This window comes from Erythrolamprus reginae, chromosome 7, assembly GCF_031021105.1.
Source record: "Erythrolamprus reginae isolate rEryReg1 chromosome 7, rEryReg1.hap1, whole genome shotgun sequence".
Classification (NCBI taxonomy): domain Eukaryota; kingdom Metazoa; phylum Chordata; class Lepidosauria; order Squamata; family Dipsadidae; genus Erythrolamprus; species Erythrolamprus reginae.
The window spans coordinates 23,007,053-23,027,479 of NC_091956.1; the positions used below are offsets into that span (position 1 = coordinate 23,007,053).

The 20,427-nt window shown below is 41.0% G+C and overlaps 1 protein-coding gene across 2 annotated transcripts in view; it reads left to right on the forward strand.

Moving 5' to 3' along the window:
- Window positions 1–20,427, forward strand: part of SCFD2 (sec1 family domain containing 2) — a 198,059-nt gene that overhangs the window by 164,735 nt on the left and 12,897 nt on the right. For both annotated transcript variants that reach the window (XM_070757174.1, XM_070757175.1), the window contains one exon: window positions 2,647–2,781. In XM_070757174.1, coding sequence (XP_070613275.1) covers window positions 2,647–2,781 — 135 coding nt within the window. The remainder of the gene's footprint in view (window positions 1–2,646; window positions 2,782–20,427) is intronic.

Consider the following 20,427-nt stretch of genomic DNA (forward strand, 5'->3'; position numbering starts at 1 on the left):
TGGAATGCTATGAAGTTTCACAGAAGAGTCATGACGGCCAGACAATACAACAGGCTTCTTGCTGGCACACACACCACTGTAGATAATAAAACCCACGCCTCTCCCAAGTTTTCAGCCTTCGAGGCCACAAGCCAGAATCAGAGACGCCAAGGATCGAAGCAAGGTCACAGGACACCCAAAAGATAACTCTCCACAATACAGGAAGGGCGGGCCTGCCTTTTCAACCTTTCTGAGGAGAACCACACCCAAACCCAGCTGTTGCCTATTAGGGATGGAAATACCTGGCTAATTGTCCCCTTCTTTGTGCTGCCCTTCTCTGCCTCATATCTATGATGGCTTGTGCGTTCTCATCTAATGACTCCAGGCTACTCGCTGGGGAGAGCTCCCCCCCGGGGGTCTCAGGCTGTTCTCCCTCCTCCTCGTCCTGACATTCCTCTTCCCCGTCTGCCTGGTCCTCCTCCTGTTCCTCGTCCTCCCCCTCTGAGCATGGAGCCGGCAGAGTTCCAGCCGTTCCCTGAGGAGCCTCAGACTGAATCACAACAACCCCTGTCCTAGAATGAGCGTAAAAATGAGCGATCAGAACGTTTTGGCTAGTGCATCTAATGTTCTTATGTGCTTGGGTGGGAGAAAAGAAGGACATTGGTATTCTAAAAGGCTGGATGAGGAAATAAATGTTGATGGCTGTAATTGCTTTGAAAAATAATTTTTCTTTCAAGTTGTTCAGATTAAGTGGTTAGTTTCTCATTTGTTTTTCATTTCTCCCCTCTAAGATAAGTGGCACTTCCGTTTATAATTTTCATAGCTTGATTCAGCATGAGTTTTCTACGAAAATAAGAGAGGGGCTTTCTTGGAATAGCAAAAGTAAGAAACGTTGCCTGCCACTAATTGTTTTGTAAATTATAAGCTTCCTACTTAAATTGTTGTGATTCAGTGTTTAATATTTTAGATTTACTGTTTAGTAAGTGGATAAATCCATAAAATTGAATGTGGTTGTGGGGTGTTTTTCCCCACTAACTAAAAGCTTTTAATTATGTTGCAGTTTAATCCTGCATCATTCTAATAATGTGTACATTTGTATCACAACAGATATTTATTTTAAGCATGGGTAGAGTGCCATTCAAATATGTAGTCTTCTACACTAGTGTTCGGGGAATTCAAACCATCCATCTTCAGTCATGATTAATGCAGCGCAATTGCAGAATATCACGAAAGAAGAGCGTTTTGTAAAATCAGTGAAATTATTTTCCTGACAGCCATCTTGTATTATCTGTTTAGAATTAGTGCATGTAAATCCCTTATGCTTGAGGGAGGAATTGCAAAGGTGGGAAGTCAGCAAACTGGTCAAAAGGCCAGATTGTCTGAGCTTTGGTCTCCACTAAATGGCACTTTCCTACGTTTATACTGTTTATCTCAGTAGTATAAGGTTTTCACATTTAAATATGTGAAAGGGTTCCTTTGTGGAAGGAACATTATATTTGGGGTGTTCAGGTAAACCAGGGGGTCCCCAAAATTGGTAACTTTAAGACTTGTGGACTTCAACTCCCAGAATTCTCCAGCCAGCATAGTTGAGTATAATCTCAACATTTTACCCTTAGATTATCTACGGTTGACCTATCCAGATTCCTAAGAGGTCAGTAAGGGGCGAGTACAAGTGCACTAGAGTGCCTTCCATCCCCTGTCCTATTGCTCTCCTGTATCTCCTATACCTTTCTTCCATTCCTATACCTCTTCTATTCTTTCATTGATATGTTCTATTACTATACCTTCTTTTCTATTATTTCTTAGATATATTTTACTATGAGTATCTCCTCTATAACCATCATCATGTATTTTACTATGTGTATATAGATATATACCCACTAAAACCCTCATTGTGTATTGAACTAACTAACTAACTAACTAACTAACTAACTAACTAACTAAATAAATAAATAAATAAATAAATAAATAAATCTTTCTATGCAGTTTTTCTTTCTTTAAGTTTCATTTCAAGTTTGAAGAGCTGATTTTATTTTCAGAGAAGCGGAACCATTGTATTTTTTACAGAGCCAACTGGTAGAAGTGAGCATTGAGACTGATACCCAGAGACCCCTTTTAAATCACTATTACTTAGAGATTAATTTTTTCTCACCACAAGTAGGAGAACAAATGTGAATCAGTTCGCCTCGAATTGGAAGCACAATTTAAACATCGACTGAAAGCATAATCTCTCTAATTCACTGCTTATTAAAAATACCAACAAAGCACTATCTTACCATTTCCTGGACAAAAGCAACTTCCTATTTGTCCATGTGTTTATTAGTTATCGTGTTCACTTTCATAAATGTAATATACTCCTTCCGAAAAAAGTTTTTTCAGGTCTAACAAAGTGCTAATGATGCTAGGCTTGCAGGCTTGTTTTCATTGCTACTCCCTCCAAAAAATATTTTCTTCCAGCCCTAACCAGAAGATAAAATAATGTGCTGAAGGTGACTAGACTAAGGATGCTAGCCAGATTAATACCTGGTTGGTAGATTCCTCCCCCCCCCCCCGCCGCTATTTTCCTCCTCCAAAATTAAGGTGCATCTTACACTCCAGTGCATCTTATACTCTGAAAAATACAGTATTCAATTTTAACAAATAGGGGTGATTTTTTTCTCTCTCCAGGCATCTTATAAACCATTGCTGAAGCAAATGGTGGAAGAAATTTATAATCCTGATCGACTTGACCCTGTTGATATTGAACACATGTCTTCCGGGCTGACCGATCTTCTGAAAACAGGATTCAGCATGTTTATGAAGGTAAATGAGGACCTGGATTGTGGGGGAAATATGCTGGCTCTGTTAAAAAGTGCTATTGCTAACATGTTGTAAGCCGCCCTGAGTCTAAGGAGAAGGGCGGCATAAAAATTGAATGAATGAATGAATGAATGAATGAATGAATGAATGAATGAATGAATGAATGAATGAATGAATGAATGAATAAATAAATAAATAAATAAATAAATCCTACGTATGATCCAGGGGTGGGATTCACATAATTTATCCACCGGTTCACCCAATAGGAAGCACAGAACCTTCTACATCTTGCATGCATGCGCGTGGCTTGAAAACATAGCAGCACTCAAAGACCGTCCTCAGTTGCCAGGCTGAAAATTTGGTGCGCCTTATACTCTGATTGTAGCTTTTTTTCTAAGCTTTTTTCCCCAGCCCAAACGATCTTCCCAGCTCTTACCGGCTTGCAGGCCTTTTCATTGTTACTCTCTGCGAAGAAGGTTTTTTTAAGCCCTAAGCAGGGGATAAAATAATGTGCTGAAGCTGACCAGACTAAGGATGCTAGCCAGATGAATAACTGGTAGGCAGATTCCCACCCCTCCATTTTCCTCCCCAAAAACTAAGGTGTGTCTTATACTTTGAAAAATACTATAATGAATATACATTGCTCACAAAAATAAAGGGAACATTTAAACAACACAATATAATTCCAAGTAAATCAAACTTCTGTGAAAGCAAACTGCCCACTTAGGAAGCAACACTGATTGACAATCAATTTCACATGCTGTTGTGCACATTCAACATTGTACAGAACAATGTATTCAATGAGAATATTTTGTTCAGATCTAGGATGTGTTATTTGAGGGTTCCCTTTATTTTTTTGAGCAGTATATATATACTGCTCAAAAAAAATAAAGGGAACATTCAAATAACACGTCCTAGATTTGAATGAATGAAATATTCTCATTGAATATTTCATTTGCACAACTGTTCCATTTGCACAACAGCATGTGATATTGGCTGTCAATCAGTGTTGCTTCCTAAGTGGACAGTTTGATTTCACAGAAGTTTGATTTACTTGATGTTATATTCTGTTTTTTAAGTGTTCCCTTTATTTTTTTGAGCGGTGTATATATATTCCCCAAATATAAATGTATAGTTTTTCCATTGTTACATTTGCCACCATTCAAATTAACGTGGTTGTGAACACTTTTACAGGGATGTCTGCTTGTGTTGCATGGTTTTTAAATGATGGGTTTTTAGATGTTTTTTTAATATTAGATTTATTTACATTGTCACTTTGTTATTATTATTGTTGTGAGCCACCCTGAGTCTCCGGAGAGTGGCGGCATACAAATCTAATACATAATAATAATAATAATTGTTGTTGTTGTTGTTATTATTATTATTATTATTATTATTATTATTATTATTATTATTATTATTATTATTATTATTATTAGAAACATAGAAGTCTAACGGCAGAAAAAGACCTCATGGTCCATCTAGTCTGCCCTTATACTATTTCCTGTATTTTATCTTAGGAGGGATATGTGTTTATCCCAGGCATGTTTAAGTTCAGTTACTGTGGATTTATCTACCACGTCTGCTGGAAGTTTGTTCCAAGGATCTACTACTCTTTCAGTAAAATAATATTTTCTCATGTTGCTTTTGATCTTTCCCCCAACTAACTTCAGATTGTGACCCCTTGTTCTTGTGTTCACTTTCCTATTAAAAACACTTCCCTCCTGGACCTTATTTAACCCTTTAATATATTTAAATGTTTCGATCATGTCCCCCCTTTTCCTTCTGTCCTCCAGACTATACAGATTGAGTTCATTAAGTCTTTCCTGATACGTTTTATGCTTAAGACCTTCCACCATTCTTGTAGCCCATCTTTGTACCCGTTCAATTTTGTCAATATCTTTTTGTAGGTGAGGTCTCCAGAACTGAACACAGTATTCCAAATGTGGTCTCACATATTATTATTATTATTATTATTATTATTATTATTATTATTATTATTATTTCAAAATGTAAAAAGCATTCCTTGTTCTTTTCCAAATCTGACAGTGTGGCGATAAAGGAGTGTGGATCCTTCTATCTTCTACCTTCTCCCCTGCTTCCCCTCTCCCCAAAAGCAGGACCCATCAGCGGTGGGTAAATCCCAGTATGGGCAGGTTCTGCAAACTGGTAGTGGCAGGAGGCTCCACCTGTTCAGAAGCAGCACGCAAGTGCGCTCACGAGCGAACCAGTAGCAATGGGGTTTAGAACCCACTACTGGTACCCACGCATTTCATTGACGTCACAAAAAATATCCGTGGCCCCACCGGTCACTGTGACCTGCTGGAGTGAAAGAAACTGCAGTGTTATTTTAAGCAGTGAATATTTTAAGCAACACTTGTCTACATGAAAAAGATTTAAGCTTTTAAGACAGGTATAGTGAGTAATAAATTGTACGGAGTAATGGCTTCGTTCAAAAGACTTCTCAAAATAGATTTCCTGAGCAGAGAAAAACAAATCAACTAGAAACTTGACTTTTCCAAATCAGAGATGAAAAAAGTCATTTATCTTTTAGCTGAGTGTGAATCACTTATTTTTGTCTGTCTATGTTAGTTAAGGCTGGCCCTGCCCTAGTTGCCTTCAAAACCTTTGCTTTTTTGAGACCAAAATAAAGGCCTTTAGGGTAATGCTCTCCTCTAGGTTTATGTATCCTTTGAAAATGAGTCAAAAGTGCTTCCAAGCACAGCGTTAGGTCTCTGCTGATTGTTTAAAGTAGCCCAGTTCCTTGATGTTTCTGCAAAGTGTTATGGTTATTTTAAGAAACATGTTCACTTCAACAAATTGATTCCTTAAAGCAAATGCCATCTGTTTTCCGGCTTGGTCGGAAGCCTGAAAAATATCGGGCTACTTTCATGAAGGGTCCGTGATGGTGAACCTATAGAAACATAGAAGTCTGACGGCAGAAAAAGACCTCATGGTCCATCTAGTCTGCCCTTATACTATTTTCTGTATTTTAACTTAGGATGGATATATGTTTATCCCAGGCATGTTTAAATTCAGTTATTATGGATTTATCTACCACGTCTGCTGGAAGTTTGTTCCAAGGATCTACTACTCTTTCAGTAAAATAATATTTTCTCATGTTGCTTTTGATCTTTCCCCCAACTAACTTCAGATTGTGTCCCCTTGTTCTTGTGTTCACTTTCCTATTAAAAACACTTCCCTCCTGGACCTTATTTAACCCTTTAATATATTTAAATGTTTCGATCATGTCCCCCCTTTTCCTTCTGTCCTCTAGACTATACAGATTGAGTTCATTAAGGTACGCATGCCACAGGTGGCATGTGGAACCATTCATTCATTCATTCATTCATTCATTCATTCATTCATTTATTCATTTATTTATTTATTAGATTTGTATGCCGCCCCTCTCCGTAGACTCGGGGCGGCTAACAACAGTAAAAAGACAATATGAACAAATCTAATATTAAAAGTAATGTAAAAAACCCCAATTTAAGAAACCAATCATACATACAGACATACCATGCATAAATTTTATAAGCCTAGGGGGAAGGGGATATCTCAATTCCCCCATGCCTGACGACAGAGGTGGGTTTTAAGGAGCTTACGAAAGGCAGAGGTGGAAGCAACTCTGATATCTGGGAGGAGTTGATTCCAGAGGGTCGGGGCCGCCACAGAGAAGGCTCTTCCCCTGGGTCCCGCCAAACGACATTGTTTAATCGACGGGATCCAGAGAAGGCCAACTCTGTGGGACCTAACTGGTCGCTGGGATTCGTGCAGCAGAAGATGGTCCCAGAGATATTCTGGTCCGATGCCATGAAGGGCTTTATAGGTCATAACCATATTGGAGGGCAGGCGAGATGTTGCCTTGCGTCAGATGCAGTGCGCATGTGTGCACTGTCAGCTGATTTTCAGCCTTGGGAAAGGCCGTTTCGTCCTTCAGATGCGTCAGGGAAGCTTCTCTGAAGCCCCGGAGGCAAAAAAAAAATCTTCCCTACAGAGAAGGCTCTTCCTCTAGGCCCCGCCAGACCACATTGTCTGGTCGATGGGACCTGGAGAAGGCCGACTCTGTGGGGCCTAACTGGCTGGGATTCATGCAGTAGAAGGCGGTCTCTGAGGTATTCTGGCCCAATGCCATGTAGGCCTTTATAGGTCATAACCAACACTTTGAATTGCTTTCGGAAATCAATTGGCAGCCAGTGCAGAATATTCTTCTTATTACTTCAGAAAATGAAGGCCAAGAACCATTTAAGCAAAATAAATTTAAGGCAGGGTTGGGTGGGATGAGGAGCAAAATCACAATTCTGAAGATTTTTTTCCTCCTGTGTTTCAATATCATGCACCCATCTGTTTTTCATTACAATTATAGCCAAGGCTTCTCCTGGGCCCAGATCTAGACTGTTTTCGTCTCCCCTTCTTTGGAGTCCAAATAATGAGAATCCCAAGACAGGGTGGAGAGAGGCAAAATATGCTACAGAAATCCTTCTCGTCAATCTGGATTTCATTTTAAGACCACATGCCCACATCCAAAGCTGCTGCTTCTAAATATCGCTATTTTGCTTTAATGAATTAAAAAGTAAGGGTGTTGTGTGTCAGAAGGCAGTGACTGAAGTCTGCAGGCTGTTCTTTAGTGCAGCTTCGTCAAGAAAGGGCAAAATTATTGACCTACAGAAAAAGTAATAGATGGATGGCGATATCCAGCGATGGGCTTCTGCAGGTATGGCCAGGTATGCAGAACCAGTAGAAAAAAATTGATTTTTTTTTCTTTTTTCACCCCTTTCTGAGCTCTGGGTATTATTATAGAAACATAGAAACATAGAAGACTGACGGCAGAAAAAGACCTCATGGTCCATCTAGTCTGCCATTATACTATTTCCTGTATTTTATCTTACAATGGATATATGTTTATCCCAGGCATGTTTAAATTCAGTTACTGTGGATTTACCAACCACGTCTGCTGGAAGTTTGTTCCAAGGATCTACTACTCTTTCAGTAAAATAATATTTTCTCACGTTGCTTTTGATCTTTCCCCCAACTAACTTCAGATTGTGTCCCCTTGTTCTTGTGTTCACTTTCCTATTAAAAACACTTCCCTCCTGAGCCTTATTTAACCCTTTATTATTATTATTATTTTTATTTTTATTTTTTATTAGATTTGTATGCCGTCCCTCTCCGGAGACTCGAAGCGGCTCACAAAAACAAAACAGTACAAATCCAATAGTTAAAGCAGTTTAAAACCCTTAATATAAAAAGAAATCATACATCTCATACAAACCATACATAAAACGAAACGGTCCAGGGGAATCAATTTCCCCATGCCTGATGACAAAGGTGGGTTTTAAGGAGTTTGCGAAAGGCAAAGAGGGTGAGGGCAATCCTAATCTCTGGGGGGAGTTGATTCCAGAGGGTCGGGGTCGCCACAGAGAAGGCTCTTCCCTTGGGTCCTGCCAGGCAACATTGTTTGTTCAACAGGACCCAGAGAATGCTGACTCTGTGGGACCTAACCGGTTGCTGGGATTCATGCGGCAGAAGGTGATCTCGGAGATATTCTGGTCCGATGCCATGAAGGGCTTTATAGGTCATAACCAACACTTTGAATTGTGACCGGAAACTGATCGGCAACCAATGCAGACTGCGGAGTATTGGTGTAACATGGGCATACCTAGGGAAGCCCATGATTGCTCTCGCAGCTGCATTCTGCACGATCTGAAGTTTCCGAACACTCTTCAAAGGTAGCCCCATGTAGAGAGCGTTACAGTAGTCGAACCTCAAGGTGATGAGGGCATGAGTGACTGTGAACAGTGACTCCCGGTCCAGGTACGGCCGCAACTGGTGCACCAGGCGAACCCGGGTATGTTTTTCCTATTGCAGTAAATGAGGTTGAATGTGTATAATTTTGGGAAGAGCTGCCAAAAATTAGCCAAAAGAAAAAGAAAAAAAGGTGGCGCCACGCACAGACTGGCAAAGATTGCACCAGAGCTGTCATGCACAAGTTGCGTGATCGGCAGGCCACGACCGGAGCAACGCATCAGTAGGAACCCACCTCTGTTTCATACGTTGTAATTAGAATTCTCAAAAATAGCTACCCTTGAGCCTTTTTACAGATTCATAATTTCCATTTGTGTTATTTCTATTTGAAAATGGCAAATCGCCATTTTTTAAGCCAGAGAAAATAAAAGTTTTCACGATAGATAGCTTTTACGTCTCTTGTTCATTGGCGAGAGCTCTCTTCTTGATTCCTCCCTTCCTTGAAGTTTTGAAATCCGAAGTCCATCCGGGTACGATTCGTCACGTTTTCTGCACAAATAATTTGTGTTGACTGACACGCCCAAGTAGATAAGTTCACATGCTGGAGTCTGATATTGAAATAAAAAATGCTGCTTTGAATGGTGGGGGAGTTGCTCAAGTCTTTAAAGCAGATTCATTTTGGGTGGTGTTGCTACCCTCGACAACTCCAATGTGAACCCGTGAGGGAAAAAATATCATATTTGGAACCCATCCATGTGCCGTCTATTTTTCTTAGCCACTGTGCCACCCACATACAGCCCTATAGAGCAAAAATATTAAAAGGCCTCGATGAAAATGAAACGTGAATCCCACTGTAATCACTAAGGCAGTGATGGCAAACTTTTTTTCCCTCAGATGCTGAAAGTGTGTGCTTGTGCACTGTTGCACGTGCATGAGTGCCCACACACATAATACAATGCCCCTCATGTATGTTTCGCCCCTGCACACGAGTGTGTGACTCACCGTGGGTGCACACACGCCCACCTCTTTTGCCCTCACATCCCAAAACAGTGATGGGAGAGGGGATATAATGGGAATAGAATAGAAAATAGAATAGAATAGAATAGAATGGAATTTTATTGGCCAAGTGTGATTGGACACACAAGGAATTTGTCTTATGCTCTCAGCGTACATAAAAGAAAAAGGTACATTTGTCAAGAATCGTGAGGTAAAAAACACTTAATGATTGTCATAGGGGTCGAATAAGCAATGAGGAAACAATCAACATTAACAAAAATCTTAGACTGTATGACTGCAACAAGTTACAGTCATACAGTCCTAAGTGAGAGGAAAAGGATGATAGGAATGATGAGAAAAAACTAGTAGAAATAAAAGCGCGGATTTAGTAAAAAGTCTGACAGTGTTGAGGGAATTATTTGTTTAGTAGAGTGATGACATTCGGGAAAAAACTGTTCTTGTGTCTAGTTGTCTTGGTGTGCGGTGCTCTGTAGCGACCTTTTGAGGGTAGGAGTTGAAACAGTTTGTGTCCAGGATGCGAGGGGTCAGTAAATATTTCCCCGCCCTCTTTTTGACTCGTGCAATATACCGGTCCTCAATGGAAGGCAGGTTGGTAGTAATTGTTTTTTCAGCAGTTCTGATTATCCTCTGAAGTCTGTGTCGGTCTTGTTGGGTTGCAGCACCAAACCAGACAGTAATATAAAGATATTGTATACAAAGATATACAAAAATATATACAGTACATGATATTTAGTACTAATAAAAGGGAAATATTAGGACAGGGGACGGAAGGCACGCTGGTGCACTTATGCACGCCCCTTACTGACCTCTTAGGAATCTGGTGTGGTCAACAGTGGATAGTCTAAGGATAAAACTTTGGGAGGTTTGGTGATGAAACTGCAGAGTCCGGTAGTGAGTTCCATGCAACTACTCATTTACTAAAGTCGGTTTTTCTTGTACAGTCGAGTTTGGAGCTGTTTACTTTGAGTTTGTATCTGTTGTGTGCTCGTGTATTGTTGTGGTTAAAGTAGTCGTTGACAGGAAAGACGTTGTGGCAGATGATTTTATTTTATTTATTTATTTATTTATTTATCCAATACACAAATACATAGGAAGAAAAATAGACATGTGATAATATAAAAGAGGGTGAAAGTGAACTTAGAGGAGAGGATATATGAAAGGAAGAGACTATATAAGATAGGTGAAAGAAAGGAAAGACAATTAGACAGGGGACAAAAGGCACACTAGTGCACTTATGCACGCCCCTTACTGGCCTTAGTAAGGGCAATGCTTAGGTCTTGTTTAAGGCGACATAGTTGTAAGCTTTCTAAGCCTGGGATTTCAAGTCTGGTTGTGTAGGGTATTCTGTTTGCGAGTAGAGGAGTGGAGGGCTCTTCCCGTAAAGTATCTCTGGACACGTTCTAGTGTATTTATATCTGAAATGCAGCGTGGATTCCAGACAGATGAGCTCTGTTCAAGGAAATTCATAGTGTAAAGCCAGCAGAGGATTAATGTTCTCGTTTCTGATTTGGGCCAGATGTACATAAAAGCCATGACCCTAAAAGCGATTCAAAAATTCAATGTTGAATTCTAGTAGCGTGATCCAAGACTGTTTTGAGAACTGCAAGAATGATTCTGGAGTATTTGCAATACCTCATTGGGCAGTGGGTTGCCAAGCCCTAGCTTAATGCAACGTGCAAACTTAGCCAGTGTATAAAATCTTTTTCATGGTCCCTTCACTCTCACAGTGGGGTAATCGTGCTCCTTATCCAATGTAAGATGCTTCGAGGGGGGGGGGTTGTCTTTTTTTTTTTTTGCTTTAACCTCTCCCTTTCTTTCTTTCTTTCTTCCTTAGTTACTATCATTGCAAGCCATCTCAGAGGGATGTGAAACAGCTAGAGTTACTCAGTAATTGCTAATGTGTATATAAACTTCAGCACAAAACGTCATTCCTGTTTTTGAGCCACACAGGCTTTGCTATGTAAATTTTGTAGCCTCATAATGGATTTGCAGAAATGTTTTTCCCATTAGGAGACACATATTTTCCTAAATCAAGCCCACATGACATTCAAAATTGGTATATATGATGTCAGTCTGTCTGCCTGCCTGTCTGTCTGTCTGTCTTTATCTATTTACCTATTTATTTATCTATTTATCTATCTATCTATCTATCTATCTATCTATCTATCTATCACCTACCTACCTACCATTCATCTATCTATAGAAACAGAAACATAGAAGATTGATGGCAGAAAAATACCTTATGGTCCATCTAGTCTGCCCTTATACTATTTCCTATATTTTAACTTTGGATGGATATATGTTTATCCCACGCATGTTTAAATTTAGTTACTGTGGATTTACCAACCACAGTGGAAGTTTGTTCCAAGCATCTACTGCTCTTTCAGTAAAATAATATTTTCTCACTTTGCTTCTGATCTTTCCCCCAACTAACCTCAGATTGAACCCACTTGTTCTTGTGTTCACTTTCCTATTAAAAACACTTCCCTCCTGAACCTCATTTAACCCTTTAACATATTTTAAATAAATTAGATAAATAAATAGATTTCTTGAGGACTTTGTGAAGTCTCTCCAAGATCTACCAGTAACAGCAGCCACAACAGTTCCTGTACAGCTGTGTATATAACTAAGGCCTCCGCCTCATTAAATGCATGCAGCATCTTCATACCACAAGCCAGCCATCATTAGTGTGATATGAAACCTAATGTAATAGAATGAGAGAAATTCACATCCTGGCTCTGAACATTCCTCTTGTGTTAGTTAAGACAGCCTCATCATCAGTTCCCACAGGGACTTTGAGTAAAAGATTCAGAAATAGACCTTTTTAAGAACCTGGGAGTTGAATTAGACTCTAAGGATTTGAAAAGGCAACTTATTGAGTTATCCTTGGTTGAGGATATTTCTGTCTTCAGAAATTCTTGTTGGACTGGGGAAGAATCTTGCTTTCTGTAAAAGTGGGTTGCTAAGAACCTGATATTTCTTCCCATTGTAATTTTGAACAGTGAAGATTGGAAATTTAAAAAAAAATACTATATGCCATTGGTGGAAAAATGACTCAAGTTACAAAAAAATCTAGAATCTTTGTTTGAACTCAAAAGACACTAACTTCCATTTAGTATGCAGGTCAAAAACTATGTGTACACTCAAAACAGTCTTCCAGATAAATTTTGTTAGGGTGTAAATAGAAGAATCCTAAATCTAAATTGAGAGCAATCCATGAACCTAAATAGGACATGTTTTTGAGTTTCTTAGATTTGGAATGTAAATTTGCAGCTGGGGCTTATGATCCGGAAAGTTATTTAAAAGAAAATAAGATTTAAATAGTTACATCCTTGTAATATTTGATATTAACTTCAAATGCGCCTCTAGAGATTGTTTTCGTTTTGATAATTTACCGCCCAGATAAAAAATGGTAATAAAAGTACAAAATCCCAAAAGTAGTTGTAGTGATAGTAGTCTACAAGTATTAATATCATCCCAATTATAGGTATCTTTATTTCTTGTGCACATTAAAGAAAACTGTATGAGCTTTTTTCTGTAGAAAAAAGCTGATACAGGAGAAGAACCTGTGTCTTAGAGGTTAAAGCTACTACCTTATAGGCAGGCTGTTCAGGTTCAAATTCCTGTAAGGGTATGGCTAGCTGATGAGAGCTAAATAATAATAATTAATAATAATAATAATTTATTGGATTTGTTTGCCGCCCCTCTCCGTAGACTCGGGACGGCTAACAACAATGATTAAAAACAGCATGTGACAATCCAATAATAAAACAGCTAAAAACCCTTATTTATAAAAACCAAACATACACACAAACATACCATGCATAACTTGTAATGGCCTAGGGGGAAGTAATATCTCAACTCCCCCATGCCTGGCGGTATAAATGAGTCTTGAGTAGTTTACAAAAGACAGGGAGGGTGGGGGCAATTCTAATCTCCGGGGGGAGTTGGTTCCAGAGGGCCAGAGCCGCCACAGAGAAGGCTCTTCCCCTGGGGCCCGCCAAACGACATTGTTTAGTCGACGGGACCCGGAGAAGGCCAACTCTGTGGGACCTTATTGGTCGCTGGGATTCGTGCGGTAGCAGGCGGTTCCGGAGGTAATCTGGTCCAATGCCATGTAGGGTTTTAAAGGTCATGACCAACACTTTGAATTGTGACCGGAAACTGATTGGCAGCCAATGCAAGCCACGGAGTGTTGAAGAAACATGAGCGAACCTTGGAAGCCCCACAATGGCTCTCGCGGTTGCATTCTACATTCTGCACGATCTAAATAGCTTGAATTAGATGTATACTAGTCTCTCTTCATTTTCATTATCAGCAAAAATATGTTACACATAAACACACACACACACAAAGATGCAGATACAGATATAAAAATACTTTTTCAATATAAAGAATTCAAATGTCATCATGTAGTAATATTTGTTGCCTGCAGTTAATAAGCATGGGAAAGCAGGACGTTGTACTAGTAAATAAGTTAGATTCTAAAGCTGCCTATGAGAAAGTTGGGCTTTCTTAAGAGGTTCATTTTTCTGGTGAGACACAGAGACTGCACACAATTAAAATATTCACACATATTTTAACTTTGGAACCAGCCATAATCCAGCAATAGGGTCTAATTATGGACAGTGTGTCATCCTTTCTACATGGCATGGTGACACATATGACCACATTGAATTTGGAGGGTATATGTTTATAAGTGTTGGTCATGACCTTTAAAGCCCTACATGGTATTGGACCAGAGTACCTCCGGAACCGCCTGCTACCGCACGAATCCCAGCGGCCGATAAGGTCCCACAGAGTTGGCCTTCTCTGGGTCCCGTCGACTAAACAATGTCGCCTTCTCTGTGGCGGCCTCGGACCTCTGGAATTAACTCCCCCCGGAGATTAGAACTGCTCCCACCCTCCTTGTCTTCCGTAAACTACTTAAGACTCACCTATACCGCCAGGCATGGGGGATTTGAGACACCTTTCCCCCAGGCTTATTATAATTTATGTTTGGTATGTATGTGCTGTTTGGTTTTTAATTATGATAGGGTTTTTAGTTTTTTTTAATATTAGATTTGTGCCAGTATAATATTGTTTTTATCGTTGTTGTGAGCCGCCCTGAGTCTACAGAGAGGGGCGGCATACAAATCTAATAAATTATTATTATTATTATTATTATTATTATTATTATTATTATTATGTTTTTATATATACAACAAGGTGAAATCACAGCTGTCGGTTCTTCAGCTGGTTTTGGCCTTCATTCACGGTGCTGGCTTTTTGTGTTTTTGTGCTGTTTCACACTCCAGAGGCTCAATGGGAAAAGCGGAAATCCAGTTTTCCAAACTTCTGGTCTGCCCGTTGTGCCTTCCCCACAATCAGCTGGCTAACATGCGAATGCACACTGGAGTTGACATGGAACAATGCCTCACATGCCCTCCGATATGGCTCCGCGTACAACCTATGGCACTCATGCCATAGGTTTGTCATCACTACCCTATAACATTTCAGACAGGTGGCTGTCCAGTCTATTATTATTATTATTATTATTATTATTTATTAGATTTGTATGCCGCCCCTCTCCGAGGACTCGGAGCGGCTCACAATATAACAAATCCAATACATTAAAACAACATCTAAAACCCATAACATTAAAACCATACAGCTCAGTCATACCATACACAAAACTATAATAGCCTAGGGGTAGCTCAGTTACCCCACGCCTGTCGACAAAAGTGGGTTTTGAGTAACTTACGAAAGGCAAGGAGGATAGGGGCGATTCTGATTTCCGGGGGGAGTCGATTCCAGAGGGCTGGGGCCACCACAGAGAAGGCTCTTCCGCTGGGGCCCGCCAGACGGCATTGGTTTTTTTTATTAAAAACCTGCAATGGTGAAGCCCCTACAAATTCTGGAGGCAAGCTGTTCCACTGGTTAATTGTCCTCACTGTGAGAAAAATCTCTCCTTAACTCCAGGCTGCTTCTCTCTGAATACTTTCCATCCATTGTTACTTGTCTTGTGCCTTGCCTGCTACTTTGGAATGTGTATTCCAAATTATCTGTGCCTTAGGTCTTTAGCAGTATCATAGAGGCAAGAACAAGGATGTGAGGAAACACCTTTGTTGTTTTGTTAGAATGCAAATCAAGGATTAACTGCCCATTTCCTTATGAGGAAGGAGTCCAGGAAGCTAGGAGAATGTGTGGAGGCAGACAATTAAGAGACTAGAGATGTAGTAGAATCTTGTACAGAGTAAAAAAAGGGGGGGGGGAATATAATTTTGAGCTGCCAAATCTGGTGTCCATACTCCATACTACAGATGATCATCCTGTCGTAGTACAGAGCGCCGGTGAAATCTACTTACAATGCAAGCACCATTGTTGCACCAGTAATGGATTGCAGCCAGAAAGGGGGGGTGGATTGCCGTTCCATTGGGGAAAATAGAGCCACATGCGCAGTTACATCTGACCGGCAGGTGGGTGTGCACTCCAGCATAAGATTCGGATTCTGCCCATGTACTGGAAGACAAATCTCCTGTGAAGACATGCCCGTGAGTGAGATTTGGTGATTTTCAGCGATTTTTTGCTTTTGTGCATGCGCAGAAGCAAAAATATTGGCAAAAATCACTGAAATCTCGCTCTTGGCCGCATCCTCGCATGAGATTTGGCTTCTGGTGCATGCGCAGAAGCTGAATCCCATGCCAGTGTGTGTGCGCCGGTCTCCAGGAACATTTTAGTAGCGGTGAAAGGTAGGAGCCCCCGCCTGTGTCGCACACCCTTTCTTACCCTCTGCGCATGCCATAGAAGGATTTGCGCATGCACAGAGGGTTAAAAACAAGAAAATGGCAACATCTGAGCAGGTGGGCGGAGCCTTGTACTGCCGCCACTATTGATGCTCTGAATCACTGGTGGACACCGCTACCGGTATGCCCGAACCGGTAGCATTTCTAATGAGCCGGGGTGGCGCAGCAGGTAGAGTGCTGTACTGCAGGCCACTGAAGCTGACTTGTAGATCTGAAGGTCAGCGGTTCAAATCTCATCACTGGCTCAAGGTTGACTCAGCCTTCCATCGTTCCGAGGTGGGTAAAATGAGGACCCGGATTGTGGGGGCAATAGCCTAGCTCTGTTAAAAATGTGCTATTGCTAACATGTTGTAAGCCGCCCTGAGTCTAAGGAGAAGGACGACATAAAAATTGAATAAATAAATAAAATAAATAAATTTCACTCCTGGTACAGGGTTATAAACGTCTGGTATCTCTCTCTATTGGTGGTCCTGTGGATATTTGTAGCCATTTCTAGTAGTTGCATGTGTGCCCTTTTGACAGTCGTTTTATGATTAAACAGGGAGGAGGAAAAATGTTGTTGATTGATTTCTTTCAAGATAAATAAATTCTGTATTTTTCAGAGTATAAGATGCACTTTTTTCCTCCCTGAGGCTGAAAATTCAGGTGTGTCTTATATTCTGAATGCAGCTTTCTTCGAAGCATTTTTTTCAGCCCTAACTAGGTGCTAATAATCTTCCCAGCTCTTACCTTGCAGGTTCTTTCATTGTTACTCTTTGCGGAGAATGTTTTCCAAGCCCTAAGTCTTTGCAAGGGTTTTTTCATTGTTCTAACTTGCTTCAAATGTTTTTTTCCCAGCCCTAACCAGGTGCTAACAATTTACCCAGCTCTTACCCACTTGCAAGCTCTTTCATTGTTACTCTCTGTCAAGAATGTTTTCCAAATCCTCTTTGTAGGGTTTTTTAATTGCTCTACTTGCTCGGAATGTTTCTTTCCAGCCCTAACCAGGTGCTAATGATTTCCCCAGCTCTTACCTGCTTGCAGGTTCTTTCATTATTACTTTCTCTGAATAAGGTTTTTTTAAAGCCCTAACCAGGGAATAAAATAATGTGCTGAAGCTGACCAGACTAAGGATGCTTGCCAGATAAATATCTGATAAGCAGATTCTTTTCCCTATTTTCCTCCCCCAAAACTTAGGTGTGTCTTATACTCCAGTGCATCTTATACTCTGAAAAATACGGTAAATACATCATCTGTTCATACAGTGTATTGTTCAAATGTCTAATTATTCATAATCTTCTGATTGCCCAAGAAAAAGAAGGAAAGAATAGATAAGGGATAAAAAAGGAAGTGACACCAACTTCAAACCGAGAGTTTTTTAAAATATAGGTATTTATGCTCAAACTAATTACGGAAGGGATTATGATACCTCCAATGAGTCCAGTTTTGCTGCAAAGACAAGGGTAGATCTTTTTTTTATCGTTTTGTCTTTTTTCTGAATCTTGAGTTTATGAGAAACTTTGAAGAAGTATTTTTCCTTTCACCTGGAAAGGCTGAACAATGTCAGAATAAAAGGATCTTGTCTACAAAATGGGTTCATTGGCACATTCTTGAAATATCAACAATCTGCTACCAAAAAAAACCCCCAACCTGTTCTGTCTGGGTCCCCCCCAGAAGCCAACACCAACCAAAAAGAGTATCCAGACACACTGGTAAAAAGCAAAAGCAGTTTATATACTGGAAAGCAAACACAGGTAACAAAAACTGTTCTTACAGACAGGAACACGATGAAGCTTCACAGAGGTTTCACGAAGGCCAGGCAATAAAACAGGATTATTGCTGGCAAAAACAACACTGGAGATAATAAAACCCACGCCTCCCCCAAGTCTTTCAGCCTTCTAGGCCACAAGCCAAGATCAGAGACGCCAAGAATCGAAGCAAGGTCACAGGACTCCCAGTTGATAACTCTCCACAAGACTGTAAGGGCGGGCCTGCCTTTTCAACCCTGCTGAGGAGAACCACACCCAAACCCAGCTGTTGCCAATTCAGGGATGGAAATACCTTTCTAATTGGCCCCTTCTTTGAGCTGCACGTCTCTGCCTCATGTCTATTATAGCCTGTGCGTCTTCATCCAATGAATCCAGGCTACTAGCTGGGGAGAGGGCCCCCCGGGGGTCTCAGGCTGCTCTCCCTCCTCCTCTTCCTGATGTTCCTCTCCCCCGTCTGCCTGGTCCTCCCCCTCCTGGTCACTGTCCTCCTCCTCTGGGCGTGGATCCGGCAGAGCTCCAGCCGGTCCCTGAGGAGCCTCAGGCTGAATCACAACCCCAACCCTGTCTGTAATTCTATTTTTCTCTTTATCACACTTTTGCATAGACAAGCCCTTTAAAATCAATAAACTGACACGCTTGTAGGTCTGTATTGGATTTTAACCGGTGTGTTTTAGCACATTATCATCTTTTCATAAAACATTGTAAATAGGTCACAGTTATTCCCACTTTAGAAATGAGAACAGTTGTTGTTTATGAATTTATCAGGAATGTGCAAGAAAGCTATATCTGAGCTGTTTTCCGGCGGCCGGTTTTAACATAATTGTCTTCTGAACCCACTTTAGCTCTGGTACATATTTTTTATATCACTTTATTAAGATTCTGATTCTGCTCCTATGAGCTTAGTGTTCGCTGTCCAAATCTGAGACCAAACTACAAGTTCAAACCTATTTACGTGGAAATGTTAGCAGCAAGGTTAATAATATTGGGCGGTATTATTAGTATAGGCAACAAGATGATTATTAGGTGTGCAGTGATACCTTGTCTTACAAACTTAATTGGTTCCGGGACGAGGTTCTTAAGGTGAAAAGTTTGTAAGACGAACCAATGTTTCCCATAGGAATCAATGGAAAAGCGATTAATGCGTGCAAGCCCAAAATTCACCCCTTTTGCCAGCCGAAGCATTCGTTTTTGTGCTGCTGGGATTCACCTGAGGCTCCCTTCCATGGGAAACCCCACCTCCGGGCTTCTGTGTTTTTGCAATGCTGCAGGGGAATCCCAGCAGGGGAAGTCCGGAAGTCCGGAGGTGGGCAGCGGAGCATCAGAGAAATCAAAACCCCACCATGGACCTCTGTGTTTTTGCAATGCTGCGATTTCACTGAGGCTCTCCTCGCTGGGAAACCCCACCTACGGACTTCTGTTGCCAGCGAAGCGTCTGTTTTTGCGCTGCTGGGATTCCCCTGCTGGGATTCCCCTGCAGCATCACAAAAACACAGAAGTCCGGGGGTGGGGTTTCCCATGGAGGGGAGCCTCAGGGAATTCCCAGCAGCGCAAAAACGGATGCTTCGCTGGCAACGGAAGTCTGGAGGCGGGGCATCCCAGCGGCAGCAGTGGGTTTGTAAAGTGAAAATAGTTTGGAAGAAGAGGCAAAAAAATCTTAAACCCCAGGTTTGTATCTCGAAAAGTTTGTATGACGAGGTGTTTGTAAGACGAGGTATCACTGTATTTAGTTTTAGATTGCTCTATAGCAGTGATGGCTAACATTTTCTGGACCCAGTTCCCAAAACAAGTGCGTGGCCGAACCCCCCAAATACAATGTGGGTACAGTCCCCTGCATGCATCCTCCTGTGCATGTGCATGGAGCCCCCTGCACATTTACAGTCAGCACCCCACATGCTTCCTGCCCTTGAATGCATGCCCCCATTCTCATGCCCCACGCATGTGCAGCAGAGACCCGATGACCAGCTGGCCGGTGAGAGGTGCATACGCAGTACTTCTGAACTGGGGCGATGGCTCGCACGCCCACCGAGAGGACACTGCATGCCACCTGTGGCACATGTGCCATAGGTTCACCATCACAGTTCTATATCTCTGTAGCAAGACAATATTAGTGTTCTTTTTTTTAAAAAAAAATAATATTTTTGAGTAGCTATAATGCAGAAGTATTATGTACTGTATGGAAATCAGAAAGTCTTTGGATAAAACTATCATATTTTTCACGAGCAAGAGGTCGACAAACAAACCACATTTGCTATATTTATTTATTTACTTTTCATCACCAGAATTAAAATGAGTTAACTCTCAAGAACGGCATCATTGTCTTTTAGATCCGGCCCGCAATCAGCGAAGGGCTC